The sequence below is a fragment of the Bufo gargarizans genome, chromosome 10 (genome assembly GCF_014858855.1).
Source record: "Bufo gargarizans isolate SCDJY-AF-19 chromosome 10, ASM1485885v1, whole genome shotgun sequence".
Lineage (NCBI taxonomy): Eukaryota > Metazoa > Chordata > Amphibia > Anura > Bufonidae > Bufo > Bufo gargarizans.
The window spans coordinates 89,314,553-89,330,181 of NC_058089.1; the positions used below are offsets into that span (position 1 = coordinate 89,314,553).

General features: G+C 44.2%; 1 protein-coding gene across 1 annotated transcript in view; it reads left to right on the forward strand.

The window, feature by feature from the left end:
* The first annotated feature begins 743 nt into the window (after window positions 1-743).
* MMP2 (matrix metallopeptidase 2) overlaps window positions 744-15,629 on the forward strand; it is a 45,568-nt gene continuing 30,682 nt past the window's right edge. Inside the window, exons 1-5 of the mRNA XM_044270023.1 lie at window positions 744-1,019; window positions 8,576-8,799; window positions 9,164-9,312; window positions 9,389-9,517; window positions 10,366-10,539. Coding sequence (XP_044125958.1) covers window positions 879-1,019; window positions 8,576-8,799; window positions 9,164-9,312; window positions 9,389-9,517; window positions 10,366-10,539 — 817 coding nt within the window. The 5' untranslated portion in view covers window positions 744-878. The remainder of the gene's footprint in view (window positions 1,020-8,575; window positions 8,800-9,163; window positions 9,313-9,388; window positions 9,518-10,365; window positions 10,540-15,629) is intronic.

Genomic DNA, 15,629 nt, shown 5'->3' on the forward strand with positions numbered 1-15,629 from the left:
GTCCTCTACATCGCATCTTACTCCCATGTTTTGCTGTTGGGAACGTCTGAAGGGAAGTAAGTGTGAGAGGAACCCACATGATGGTGGCTAATTGTCCTTTTTGCACAGAGATTGAGTAATTTATAAGGGTAATATGGTGTCACTGTTATGAGGGCACTGGAGCTGGTACTGTTGCTGGGGCATTGCCAGCCTCGGACTGGCCCACCAGAGTACCAGAGGGTCCTCTAGCGGGTCCAGGCATAGTGGGCCCCAAAGATCTAGGGGGGGGGGGAAAGACTTGGAGTCAATAAATTGTCACTAGAGTCTATTTATTTAAGTTAAAACCTATTAGACCTTATTGAGCATATTGGGGTTGGGCCCTGAGAATAATTGCCTTTGATGGGCCCAGGGAACCCCAGTCTGACCCTGGGCATTGCTTATGGCTCCGTTTTGGTAATGGCATGTATATAGTAACCTGCAAAATAGATCTGCAGTTTTCTAATGTAGGAATGTTGAGGCACTGAGCACCTCAGCATCCCCAGGTCAGTGACAACAAATGCTGCTATATGGAGGCATATCAGAAGATTTGCATTTGTACATTAGAAATTTCACATTTCCTAGTTGGATTTCACACAGGATTTACCTACAAAGAGAATCTTTCAGTCCAGGAGTAAACTGGTAAAGTGAGGGTTAATAAGGACATCCTACCCACCACATCTGGCCTCCCCCCTCCTCTCGTGCTTCCTCTGCACAGTACATCTGGATCCTTCACATACAAAGGAACTTAGCCCAACCATAAACCTCAGCAGCCACACACAGGGATTTGTTACCTCTCCTGTGCGCAGAGCTTCGGGCAGAAGCTCCTCAGATATCTACAGACGTGGCAGTGCCCAGACAACATGAAGACCCTTCATATTCTCCAGCTCTGCGCCTTTTATTACCAGCTCTTTGTTCAGTTTGATGAAAGCACAGCAGCACCTTCTCCCATTATAAAGTTTCCAGGAGACAACTCGCCCAGGACAGACAAAGAAATGGTCACTGTAAGTAGTCTAACACCAATAGCTTTATCTTCTAGTTTGTAAGTTTATGGATCTGGACCTTGTCATGAACATGACTCCTAAAAAAACATTTCGGAAACCTTTCTAGTAGTTAGAGGATATCTAGGTCCTGGTTCTCTTTCCATTCTTTCCTTTCAAAGTAGCTTCAGCTACCTGAGCTGACCCCAGACATGTTTGGGCTAAAGGACTTAAAAAAGGGAATCACTAATAAGAATTGTACAAGTCATCAATGAGACGCTTGTATGTCGGCAGACCGGAGAGTGCCAGTGTAACACTTTATCAGAGAGGGTAGGATTGTTCCCATATCGTATACATATGCATTTTCAGAAAGAAAACAGTTAGAGTACTGCTATGAACCAAAGGTGGGCACCAACATACAGAGCTAGTTAACCATTGTAATACCACTATGAACCAACAGCGGGCACCACACATATATACCCAATATGCTGCTGAAATACAAAGCACACTATTGTAATACAGCTACGAACCAAGGGTGACCACCACATATGTAAACACGAGGTGGTACCAAATTAATAACACAAAAAGCTGTAATGCTTCTATAAACCAACAGTGGGCAGCATACATGGAAACCAGATATGGTACCAAAATATAAAGTACAATAACTATTGTACCACTACTAAGAATAAAGGGTGGGCACCGCACAAGTACACGTGAGGTGGGACCAAACTACGGAGAAATAAATTGCAATACTGCCTAAAACCATGGGCACCAAATATGTAGAGGTAGTACCAAAATACTGTGCACACTAACAATTGTAATAAAAGTGGCACTGTACTTTGGGAAAAAGTAGTGACATGTCAAAAAGTTATGATCGGTGGGGGTCCGAGTGCTAAGACCCCCACAATTTGCTAGAACAAGGAGCGAGAAGTCTTGTAGGAGTAAGAATTGAGACTGGCCCACAGATTTTATATCGAGTCCATCTTACTTCCGTCACCAGCAATGAGGAGACAGAGCGCACCATGTAAGCACTTCTGTCTCCTCATTCTAGTGATCGGCAAAGACCTCATCACTCGGACCATCAATACATAACGCCTGATACAGTTTGTCACTAAGACATATCAAACGTTTTCCCAAAGTACAGGGACACTTTAAAACCAAGGCGTTACCAAAATACCAAACTTATTAACCATTGTAATACAACAGTGAACCAAGGCTGGGTACCACAAATGTAAAGATGGTACCAAACTGCAAAGCAAAATAACAATAGTAATACTGGTAAGAAACAAGGCTGGGTACCAAACATGTCAACCTGGGGTGGTACCAAAAGGTACTAACAATTGTAATACTGCTATGGAGCAACAGTGGGCACCACACAAGTAGACTCACCGGGGTACCAACATTCAGAGCACACTAACCACTGTAATAGTGGGTACCACATACTAAAACCAAAGAGTTACTAAAATACATATGTTACTGACAATTACAATGCGGCTATAAACCTGTGGCATATTAAAAATGGCAATGCTGCTGTGAACAAAGGGTGACCACCACATAATGTAAACCCTTAGGTGGCACCAAATTACAAAGTCACAAAACATGGTAATACTGCTATAAACCAACAGTGGCACCACATCTGTAGACCCAAGTTGGTACTAGAATACAAAGCACACTCTGCAAAGAACCAAAGGAGACCAACACAGAAGTTAAAGGGTGCAATTGGCTGTTACAGCATCTTCCATGGTATATAAAGGACAATAATGGCGTATGTGCAGTCAGTCCTCCATCTGGACAGCCATACTGAAATCAAGGTAGCTCCAGGGTTCAAATAATTTAGGGAGCTCCAGCTTCTAGGAAAGGACTGTTGAGGATGCCCACCACACAAATGTAGTATTATGTGGTTCCTATTTAGATGAAGGCGTGACCATGTAGTACAAAGGTGCAGATACTCTACCAGAGATGTAAACAGAGATGAAGTAGCAGTCTGATCTGACTTCTGCTCTTCAGGTGTACATTCTGAAGTTTGTTCCGATTAGCCTTCTTAAAGTGGAAATGTCATGTGAAAATTACCTATTTACTATTGTTGGAATCAAGTTTTTATGCTAAACATGTTTCTAAGAATTCTTGACGATCTTACAGCTCACATCCTCCCCCTCCCTGCACAATCATCTCTGCACAGGTCACACAGAGCATGCTTAGAAAACTCTGGCTCAGAGGTCAGTGAGTCCCTTCCGGTCTACTATGTCTATGGTCCATGCGGCTGCTGTAAACCGTATCGTGGAGTTATAGAAATGGCTGAGCGTCTGTCTCTCTCCTCTGTTTCCGTAACTCCCACAGCAGTGAATGGGAGCACCGCAAATGGTGTAGTACAGCAAGCTACACTATAAGGCTACTTTCACACTAGCGTTCGATCGGATCCGTTCTGAACGGATCCGATCATAATAATGCAGACGGAGGCTCCGTTCAGAACGGATCCGTCTGCATTATTTTGGCATATAAAAGCTAAGTGTGAAAATAGCCTCGGACGGATCCGTCCAGACTTTCAATGTAAAGTCAATGGGGGACGGATCCGCTTGAAGATTGAGCCATATTGTGGCATCTTCAAACGGATCCGTCCCCATTGACTTACATTGTAAGTCTGGACGGATCCGCACGCCTCCGCACGGCCAGGCGGACACCCGAACGCTGCAAGCAGCGTTCAGCTGTCTGCCTGTCCGTGCGGAGGCGAGCGGAGCGGAGGCTGAACGCCGCCAGACTGATGCAGTCTGAGCGGATCCGCATCCATTCAGACTGCATCAGGGCTGGACGGAAGCGTTCGGGTCCGCTCGTGAGCCCCTTCAAACGGAGCTCACGAGCGGACCGACGAACGCTAGTGTGAAAGTAGCCTAAGCTCCCAAGTTACTAGAAATAGTGTAGTTTGCTGTACTACACTTTTTGCCCAGTTCCCATTCAATGTTATGGGAGTTACGGAAACAGCAGCGCTTACTGTGGTTAATCGAAAGACTGAGATTGGAAGACGCCATTTAGGAAGTGGATAGTGATTCTATTTAGGCTAGTTTCACACTAGCATTTTTAGATCCTGCAGGGAACAGTCTGCTGGATCTCTCTGCATTCCAGCATTGCCGGAAACAACCGCATTGCCGTCAAGCCCCAGCTGGACCGGCGGAGACCCAGCCTCAACTCGGCAAATATGCAGAGAATCGGCCGGACAAATACGGCTGTGTGCAGTGGTTTTCGTCTAGCCACTTCTCAACATGTTTGCCGGGTTGCGGCTGGATCTCCTCCAGTCCCCATTATAGTGAATGGGGCCAGTAGGTGTCAGGTAGGGTCCGGCAGTGCCGGAATGCAGAGAGATTCGGCAGGTTGTTTCCTGCTGGAGTTGTCTAATGCTAGCGTGAAACTAACCTTAGTTTTTTCTTGTAGGGTTAGGGCTCCACGGGCACCACGCAGTAAATAACATTGTCACATGATACGTCGCCTGCACACATTTGCTGGGTTAGCCTTTTAGGCTCGTTATGTAATATATCCGGAAAAAAAGAAAGCAATAGCAACATGCCCTTTGCTGAGCCTGTAGCAATGTAAAGAAAAAGCAGAGATGTGTCCTGAATAAAAAATAAGTAACTGTAAATCCAAAAGTAATTATCGATGGGGGAATACCGGACCTTACTGGCAGCAAACTATTTTTGTACGTGCCTAGAAATGGGTATAACTAAATGTTACGTACAATGCACAAGAGTGTGTGCTATCCTCTGTCATATAGGACAGGGTTCCCCAACTCCAGTCCTCAGGGCCCACTTGCCGGTCAGGATTTAGGAGTATCCCACGGAATGAATACCTGTGGTAAATCCTGATGGATGGACACTAATTATATCAGCAGCCCAATACTAAGGAAATCCTGAAAACATGACCGGCAGGTGGGCCCTGAGGACTGGCGTTGAGGACCACTGATATAGGACATATTTCACCCTATCCTGGCTCTCTGTGGAACTCTCTAGCTCTATGGCACAATGTAGGTACTATGTGGATGCTGATTGACACAATCTGAGCATGTCTTTTGTGCAATGTATGACATTGGGCATATGTTATATGTGCTCTGTATGTATGTGGGCACAGTGTGTGTATCCAGGGCCCATGTGGTCCTATGGCAGCATATCCTTATTTACTTACATCAAGCAGCCATAGCTGGTCACATGCGTCAGGCCTTAGACAGTTGATTTTAATGTTATGGCTAATCTGTATATAGAAATATATAATCATTACTAGGGTGGCGACAAAATGGTATAATACACCTATTGACAAAAATGATAACGCACCAAGAAGGAGTTGTTGGGATGAAACTTTCTATATGTGAATGTAATGAAGATAAATGTAAGAGATTACAGTATCAGAGTGAAAGCCGAAGTTTAGCCTGGAAACAAAATGAGATTTGGCCTCTAGACTGGATGCAAGATAAGATATGGCCTCTAGCCTGGATACAGGATGAAATATGGCCCCTAGCCTAGATACAAGATGAAATACGGCCTCTAGCCTGGATACAAGATGAGATACGGCCTCTAGCCTGGATACAGGATGAAATATGGCCCCTAGCCTAGATACAAGATGAAATACGGCCTCTAGCCTGGATACAAGATGAGATACGGCTACTAACCTGGATATAAGAAGAGATATGGCCTCCAGCCTGGATACAAGATAAGATATGGCCTCTAGTCTGGATACAAGATGTGAAACGGCCTCAAGCCTGGATACAAGATAAAATACGGCCTCCAGCCTGGATACAAGATAAGATATGGCCTCTAGTCTGGATACAAGATGTGAAACGACCTCTAGCCTGGATACAAGATGAGATACGGCCTCTAGCCTGGATACAGGATGAAATATGGCCCCTAGCCTAGATACAAGATGAAATACGGCCTCTAGCCTGGATGCAAGATGAGATACAGCCTCTAGCCTGGATACAAGATAAAATACGGCCTCTAGCCTGGATACAAGAAGAGATATGGCCTCCAGCCTGGATACAAGATGTGAAACGACCTCTAGCCTGGATACCAGATGAAATAAGGTCTCTAGCCTGGATACAAGATGTGATATGGCCTCAAGCCTGGATACAAGATGAGATATGGCCTCTAGCCTGGATACAAGATGAGATATGGCCTCTAGCCTGGATACAAGATAAGATATGGCCTCTAGCCTCCATACAAGATGAGATACAGCCTCTAGCCTGGATACAAGCTGAGATACATCCTCTAGCCTGGATACAAGATGAGATACGGCCTCTAGCCTGGATACAATATGAGATACAGCCTCTAGCCTGGATACAAGATGAAATACGGCCTCTAGCCTTAATACAAGATAAGATACAGTTGGGCATTGATGCATACAGGTTTCATATGGTATCGTGCGGCACATTTGCCCACAGATGTTGCAGCTGGGCCTGTAGATTATGCATGCTCATAGGTTACTGAAGCTGACTTCCCAGCTGGTCCTATAAATTCTCGATTGGCAATAAATCTGGCAACCAGGCAGGCCAAGGAAGGTTTTCAGTCTGGAGGAGACATTTCTTGGAAACCCTTGCTATCCTGCTGAAAAATGCCAGTTGGAAGCCCTGCCATTAGAGGCAACACATGTGGCCCAGGATGTCCTGCACATATCACTGAGCTGTTAGTGTGCCTCATATCACTACTAGGGGTGACCGACTGTAGTATGCGATGGCTCCCCAGATGAGCAGCAGCAGTTGAGGCAGTGTGTTCTCCATACTCAAACCCAACCATTGTGGGATCCCAAACAGAACCTGGATTCCTCTCTAAAGATGATATGATTCCAGTCAGTAGCAGTCCAGGTTCATCATTCATGACACCACTGCAAACGAAGGTGATGATGGCTGGCTGTCAATGGCTGGCTGTCTGGATGTTGGACAACAAAACTGTAGGAGCTGCTTATACTTGTCAGCAGATCAAACAATCCTCTCTACTGGTTGTCTGTCTGCACCATCTGTAGACTGTTAACCATGTGTGTTTGTCCTCATGTAACCACTGCTACCAGCACCCACCAGTTAAATCAAAATGGCCTAGATGGCGGGCAATTTGTTGAACCCACCATCCTGCTTCTCTCAGTCTAATCACGTGCCTCTTCTTAAAGACTGTAAACTGGGCAAAATGTCTTTGAATGCATCATAGAGGCATGTCTAGCAGTTAGCGATCTCTCAGGAGGTACACTACCCAAAAGGAGCCTCTGAGAGCCTTTTTATAGGACAATGGGAGGTAGCACTTTTACGTCCTTTTGTGCCTAATAAGACCACACCTGTAATAATTTACATATCTGCCTGAGACATAACTGCATCTTTTTGAGTGCATTATTTTTTTGTTGATCTGCGTATTTTGTGCTATGGGGACGTTATTATTTCACCTCTGATTGTGACTTATGTATCTCCTTTCATGCCTCCCATGAGTGTCCCCCACTGTGTGCATGTTGTTTGTAAGCCCCCTCCATGAAGGAGCATATTGTATTTATTTGGGCTACAGATTCTATTTCTTGGTTGTGATAATATCTAGTATATACACTCACCTAAATAATTATTAGGAACACCATACTAATACAGTGTTGGACCCCCTTTTGCCTCCAGAACTGCCTTTAATTCTACGTGGCATTGATTCAACAAGGTGCTGATAGCATTCTTTAGAAATGTTGTCCCATATTGATAGGATAGCATCTTGCAGTTGATGGAGATTTGAGGGATGTACATCCAGGGCACGAAGCTCCCTGTTCCACCACATCCCAAAGATGCTCTATTGGGTTGAGATCTGGTGACTGTGGGGGCCATTTTAGTACAGTGAACTCATTGTCATGTTCAAGAAACCATTTTTCCAGTCTTCAACAGTCCAATTTTGGTGAGCTCGTGCAAATTGTAGCCTCTTTCTCCGATTTTTTTGTGGAGATGAGTGGTACCCGGTGGGGTCTTCTGCTGTTGTAGCCCATCCGCCTCAAGGTTGTGCGTGTTGTGGCTTCACAAATGCTTTGCTGCATACCTCGGTTGTAACGAGTGGTGTTTTTCAGTCAATGTTGCACTTCTATCAGCTTGAATCAGTCGGCCCATTCTCCTCTGACCTCTAGCATCAACAAGGCATTTTCGCCCACAGGACTGCCGCATACTGGATGTTTTTCCCTTTTCACACCATTCTTTGTAAACCCTAGAAATGGTTCTGCGTGAAAATCCCAGTAACTGAGCAGATTGTGAAATACTCAGACCGGCCCGTCTGGCACCAACAACCATGCCACGCTCAAAATTGCTTAAATCACCTTTCTTTCCCATTCTGACATTCAGTTTGGAGTTCAGGAGATTGTCTTGACCAGGACCACAACCCTACATGCATTGAAGCAACTGCCATGTGATTGGTTGACTAGATAATCGCATTAATAAGAAATAGAACAGGTGTTCCTAATAATTCTTTAGGTGAGTGTATATGCATTAGTGGTATATAGACAATGTTTGTTAGACTGAAGACTATACTGTAAGATTATACTGAGCGTCCAAGGTTATTATGTCATATTCCTATTTATCATATTATCTTATATTTCCCTCACAGCAATACCTACTCAAGTATTATGGCTGCCCTAAAGACACATGCCTGATGGTGCTGAAAGATACCTTGAAGAAAATGCAGAAGTTCTTTCATATTTCAGAGACAGGAGAAATGGACCAAAAGACAATTGAAACTATGAAAAAGCCAAGATGTGGTAACCCAGATGTGTCCAACTACCAGTTTTTCCCAAGGAAACCCAAATGGGAAAAAAATGATATCACATACAGGTGAATTCATGGCCTGGCCACTAGGATTCTTTTATGTAAAGCCTATGTAGGGTTGTCCTAGACATAGAAATCACTAGAGGTCGGGTCCACTGTCCAGGTTCTTCATTTATTGGCCAGGGTAGAGAGCCATCCATAGTGGAGTCTATACTGAAGAGATAAAGAGTGTCTCTTACCTTGGAGGACCTGTATTGTCCTCCATTACACAGAGCATGTCCAGTATGTAATGCTGAATTTCTCCTGCGGTGGTGCTGCAGGTAGTTGACTGATCACATGATGTGTTTATTGTCAAGGGACCCTTCTAGCCAATATGCATTGTTCAAAACAAAGAACCCATTTAAGACACACTTTTCATACTTTTTTTCAGGATCTTGGGGTACACTACAGACCTGGACTCAGAAACAGTGGATGATGCTTTTGCTCGGGCCTTTCAAGTGTGGAGTAATGTTACCCCTTTAAAGTTCACTCGGCTCATGGATGGGGAAGCTGACATTATGATCAATTTTGGTCGCTGGGGTAAATCACATTTTTTATTGCTGTGTGTATATGCAGTATCTTAGACCTCTTTAATATGCACCTGCTTTTTTTTCAGAGCATGGAGATGGCTATCCATTTGATGGTAAAGATGGACTTTTGGCTCATGCTTTTGCGCCAGGATCAGGAGTTGGAGGCGATTCTCATTTTGATGATGATGAGCTCTGGACTTTGGGAGAAGGACAAGGTAACATTGCACCAATAATTCAAGCGACGATGGTCCTGTGGGTTAAACTGATGGTTGATAGGACTCAAGGTCAACATTAGTTAGTGTGCCAATTTAATTCTTAATATTTCTTTATAGTGGTCGGAGTTATTCTTTTAAAATATGAAACTCCGAAAGCATAGAGTTAAATGATAGAATTCTGGATTCATACAGATACCACTAGAGGGAGATTTAGCATTTGATTTATTATTGTGTTCAGTGTAACACTATAAAGTAAGCTCCCTCTAGTGGTGGCTGCAAGCAACAAACATTTTATCTTTCAAATCTATGTCTATGCAGGGGATTTGGAGCTCAGTTTTAGAAAAGTGGAGGTCAAGCAGCTATAGAGAAAAAATAATCAATAAAGAATTGTTAACCTATTTAGACGAAAGAAAACAAAATGCGTTTTAAGGGAGTATAATATTGATGACCTATCCTCAGAAAAGGTCTGAATATCTGATTGGTGCGCTGGCTCCCGTCACCCCCCCCCCCACAATCAGCTGTTCGAAGAGGCTACAGCACTCTTGTGAGTGGTGCAACCTCTTCCTAGGCTACTGACATCACGTTAACCAGTCACACGGTCTATGTGCAGCTTAGTCCCATTCAAGTGAATGGGCCTAGGCTGCAATACCAAGCTCAACCACTATACAATGTATGGCGCTGTGCTTGAGGAGGCTGCACACTCACTGGAGCGCTACGGCCTTTTCAAACAACCAATAGGTGAGGGTGCTGGGTGTTGGACTGGATATTAATTATATCATTTAGTCGACTATGAAGGTATTATTGCCCTCTCTCCTTTGCTGTTAAATAGCTGTTATTCCCCTTCACAGTTGTGAAAGTGAAATATGGAAATGCTGATGGCGAGTTCTGCAAATTTCCTTTCCTCTTCAATGACAAGGAATACAACAGTTGCACAGATTCTGGACGGAGTGATGGATTTCTCTGGTGTTCCACCACCTACAACTTCGATAAAGATGGGAAATATGGCTTTTGTCCTCATGAATGTAAGCCTTCTTCACTAAATACTGAAATAAATGTTCCATCATGTTTTCATCTATATTCCAGGTTGCTTGTATAGCGCTAGCACATGCTGTGACGTTGCCACCATTCACTTTATCTTTAGTTGACTTGGAGTGACCATGTATGACTTATTTGCCTATTTACTTGAAGGGGCTAATGTAATATTACATTACAAATTACAAATATGCTGCTGCCAGCCCCACAAGGTTAAGCAGATGTTCATAGGATCACTTGATTGCTGGTGGCGGTGTTATCTTGTTGGGACAACCTATTGATCATCTCTGCTTCGATCAACTCTGCTTCTGTCAGTGCCAGTGCACAATCGCCACTGCTGTTGCATTCATACTGCTCCTACCTCCAATGTTGCAGTCATTCATGTGTCCTAACGGGGGCATCCATATCCAGCAGATCAAGTGGTAGCATGCAGAAGAGGCTTCAGTCACCTGGGCACAGCCTGATCTGCCGCTGTCATACTTAAACTTGTGATGGGTGATTAACAAAGTTGGAGTTACTCTTTAAACAGAATGCCAGTATGGACATGTGCAATGACCCGGAAGGAGCTGGAGAGGAGGATGGGAGTGGTAGTGGCTCTGGCTCTTACAGTCACAGTGGCTTTTCTCACACCGTTGCTCCCTATGGCCATGCAGTGAAAGGAGGGTGCACCCTTTATCCCACAGGGACACATCCTGTTCTTGGGCCTCCTGCCTGATGGTAGTCGGGTGCCCGTGATGTTGAGGATTTGTATGGGCATATAAAGTGCAAAGGCTGGTGTATGGTGTTGGAGTCAGAGAACCAGGCCAGAGGTAGAAGAATAAATGTCTGTCTTTACTTAAGTGCAAGATAGGAATTTTAGTACATCTAACTATAGCAGTCACAGTTACAACTGTACACAGAAAGCATTGTATGAGTTTAGGTAAGGATGGGACTTATAGCCCTCTTTTCTCTCTATCTTGCTAAAGTCCTTTCCTGCAGAATTTATGGCTGGCAATAGTACTCTGGCTGTACTGTCCCCTGCGATACATCTTGAAGGCACATCTAGCTAGGACGTGTCCAAGTGTGAAGGGTGTCTTAACGTTGTCCCTCACAGCAGTAAAGTCTGAATGGCTGTAGTAGTAGGTTACTTGCCAACTCCTATACAGGGAGTGCAGAATTATTAGGCAAGTTGTATTTTTGAGGATTAATTTTATTATTGAACAACAACCATGTTCTCAATGAACCCAAAAAACTCATTAATATCAAAGCTGAATATTTTTGGAAGTAGTTTTTAGTTTGTTTTTAGTTTTAGCTATTTTAGGGGGATATCTGTGTGTGCAGATGACTATTACTGTGCATAATTATTAGGCAACTTAACAAAAAACAAATATCTACCCATTTCAATTATTTATTTTTACCAGTGAAACCAATATAACATCTCAACATTCACAAATATACATTTCTGACATTCAAAAACAAAACAAAAACAAATCAGTGACCAATATAGCCACCTTTCTTTGCAAGGACACTCAAAAGCCTGCCATCCATGGATTCTGTCAGTGTTTTGATCTGTTCACCATCAACATTGCGTGCAGCAGCAACCACAGCCTCCCAGACACTGTTCAGAGAGGTGTACTGTTTTCCCTCCTTGTAAATCTCACATTTCATGATGGACCACAGGTTCTCAATGGGGTTCAGATCAGGTGAACAAGGAGGCCATGTCATTAGATTTTCTTCTTTTATACCCTTTCTTGCCAGCCACGCTGTGGAGTACTTGGACGCGTGTGATGGAGCATTGTCCTGCATGAAAATCATGTTTTTCTTGAAGGATGCAGACTTCTTCCTGTACCACTGCTTGAAGAAGGTGTCTTCCAGAAACTGGCAGTAGGACTGGGAGTTGAGCTTGACTCCATCCTCAACCCGAAAAGGCCCCACAAGCTCATCTTTGATGATACCAGCCCAAACCAATACTCCACCTCCACCTTGCTGGCGTCTGAGTCGGACTGGAGCTCTCTGCCCTTTACTAATCCAGCCATCTGGCCCATCAAGGCTCACTCTCATTTCATCAGTCCATAAAACCTTAGAAAAATCAGTCTTGAGATATTTCTTGGTCCAGTCTTGACGTTTCAGCTTGTGTGTCTTGTTCAGTGGTGGTCGTCTTTCAGCCTTTCTTACCTTGGCCATGTCTCTGAGTATTGCACACCTTGTGCTTTTGGGCACTCCAGTGATGTTGCAGCTCTAAAATATGGCCAAACTGGTGGCAAGTGGCATCTTGGCAGCTGCACGCTTGACTTTTCTCAGTTCATGGGCAGTTATTTTGCGCCTTGGTTTTTCCACACGCTTCTTGCGACCCTGTTGACTATTTTGAATGAAACGCTTGATTGTTCGATGATCACGCTTCAGAAGCTTTGCAATTTTAAGATCCCTCTGCAAGATATCTCACTATTTTTGACTTTTCTGAGCCTGTCAAGTCCTTCTTTTGACCCATTTTGCCAAAGGAAAGGAAGTTGCCTAATAATTATGCACACCTGATAAAGGGTGTTGATGTCATTAGACCACACCCCTTCTCATTACAGAGATGCACATCACCTAATATGCTTAATTGGTAGTAGGCTTTCGAGCCTATACAGCTTGGAGTAAGACAACATGCATAAAGAGGATGATGTGGTCAAAATACTCATTTGCCTAATAATTCTGCACTCCCTGTACTTGGCCATGCAGATTCTAAGTCCTCCCATTCTCTCCTGTCTTTCCCTTCTTCAGTTTCTCTCTTTCTTTAGATAATACAAAGATCTGGTTGTCTCTTAACCTTATTGAGCCCGAGATGAGGGAGCATAGGTCACTGCTTTCTTTCTCTCTAAACTCCAGTCTAGACTAAATAACTGAGCTGGGGGCAGACCCTGGATCCCCACTAAACCTCTTGCAAGGGCTGATCCAGGATTGTTAACCCCCGGATGTACCATCCATACAATACATGTCATAACATTATATAACAATAAATAACAAACCCTTTGCAGATACGCCCTGCTCTGGGGTACTGCACGAGCTCTGATGAGGGGATGGAGATTACAGTGAAGGAACCACACACAACATTCTTTTTGTATACTGAAAAAACATCAGTAGACCAGAGCAGGGCGTCATGCTGTTAAGCAAAATACATTCTTCCTGAAGATTTATTTTCAAATTCCATATGTAGATCTGTTTATTTAGTGACTAAAGGGGGGACATTTGCAGGGACAAAGAACAAAGTTATCTTCAGTATACACGTAGTTGTATTGTAATCCAGAAATGTCTGGCATCATCAGAGAAATATACCTTTATGTCCTATTGCTCCATGGATTGGGTGGTGAAGGGCACTAACATTAGATCATGCATGAAGTTCTCATGCTCTGTGTGCTCTAAATGGCTCTTGTGTAATATGTCACGTGATGGAGCATGTCCTAGTTTTACTTGTCGATGTTTAGGGGATCTGTGAGAAATTAAAGGTTTTTTTTCCGCCTTCTATCCAGGATAGGCCACCACTAGCTGATTGGCAGGGGTCAGACACCTCGTCCCAGACGTTCAGCAGTTCGGAAGTAGCTCTGGTGCAAAACACAGCTCTGGCAACCCTGTAGTAGAGGGAGTGCATTACTACAGCTCTGCTCCCATTGACTTCACAGCACTGTAGTCACGCACTCCCTCTACTGCAGAGATAATGGTGCTGTGTAGTTCTGGTGCCAACTTCTGGCAATGGAGCTACACCTGAACAGCAGATCGGTTGTACAGAAAATGGGTGTACAGTGTACCGTAGGTCCACAGTAGAGTATGGGTGCTATAGTATGGACCCAGGGGCGTAGCTATAGGGGTTGCAGAGGTAGCAGTCGCTACCGGGCCAAGGAGCCCGAGGGGGCCCAAAGACCCTTGTGCCGCATAAGAAGACACCCGTATTATAGAAAGTGCATACTGGTCAAGTTACACCTCTGACTGGAAGGTGGCCTCAGGCAGCATGAAGGCTATGTGCTTTCCTGCCCCTGGCCACAAAGCACTGAGGGAAGGGGGACCCAATCTGAGCTCTTGCACCAGGGCCCCTGAGCCTTTAGCTACGCCCCTGTATGGACCCATGATGTACACAGTCTTAATAGTGTCTTCTCTGCTAGTGCAGTGGTCACAGAGGAGTGGAGCGGAGGATGGGAGTGGTAACACCCTCAACAGTTATTTATAGTGATGCCCCTAGGGCAGTGACAAAAGGGTGTACCCTTTCTTCCCTCTGGGCACACCCTGATGTTGGGGCTCCTGCCTGATGGTAGTTGGGGTGCCCTTGGTGTTATGAGTGTTGTACGGGTGCAAGACAGGAGGTGGAGGTGCTGTGGCCGGTGAATGGTGCTGGAGTCAGTAACCATTCACAGTGCAAATGTTCCCTGACAGCAACATATAGTCTCTCTCTCTCTCTTTGCAGAATCTAAGGCGAGCCTGTCTGTAAATCCCAGCTGAAGGGTACAGAATACAGATATGGCTGGCCAGGACTATGTCCAAGTGTGAAGGGTGCATTAACAATGTAGTAAAAGAAGGTAGACATCCAGCACGGAGATAGAAATAAATAAAATCTTCAATCTTTATTGTAATTAGGATAAAATTACCTCTCTACAGAGTACATTGTAACGCTACCAACGCGTTTCGATCTAAATGATCTTAGTCATTGATGCCATCACTAAGATCTTTTTAGATCGAAACGCGTTGGTAGCGTTACATTGTACCCTGTGGATGTAATTTTATCCTAACTACAATAAAGATAGAAATAAATAAAATATTCAATCTCCATGCTGGACATCTATCTTCTTTTGCTGGGTTGTTGAATGGATAGGATCGGGTCCCTGCATGAGAACCTTTCCAGGAAGTGTTGGCTCAACCCTGTTATTTTCAGTTGTATTAACAATGTTCCTCTCACTGCAGTAAAGTTTTTATCAGCCTTAAACAGCGAATACCTTACTGACTGACTCCAATGCTTGGCCATGCAGATTCTGGACCTTGTAGTTCTTTCTTTTTCTCTCTTTCTGGAGTACTGTAAAGTAGCAGAGATGGCTTTCTTGATGGAAAGCTCCAAGGAGTGAGCACATGTAGCTTC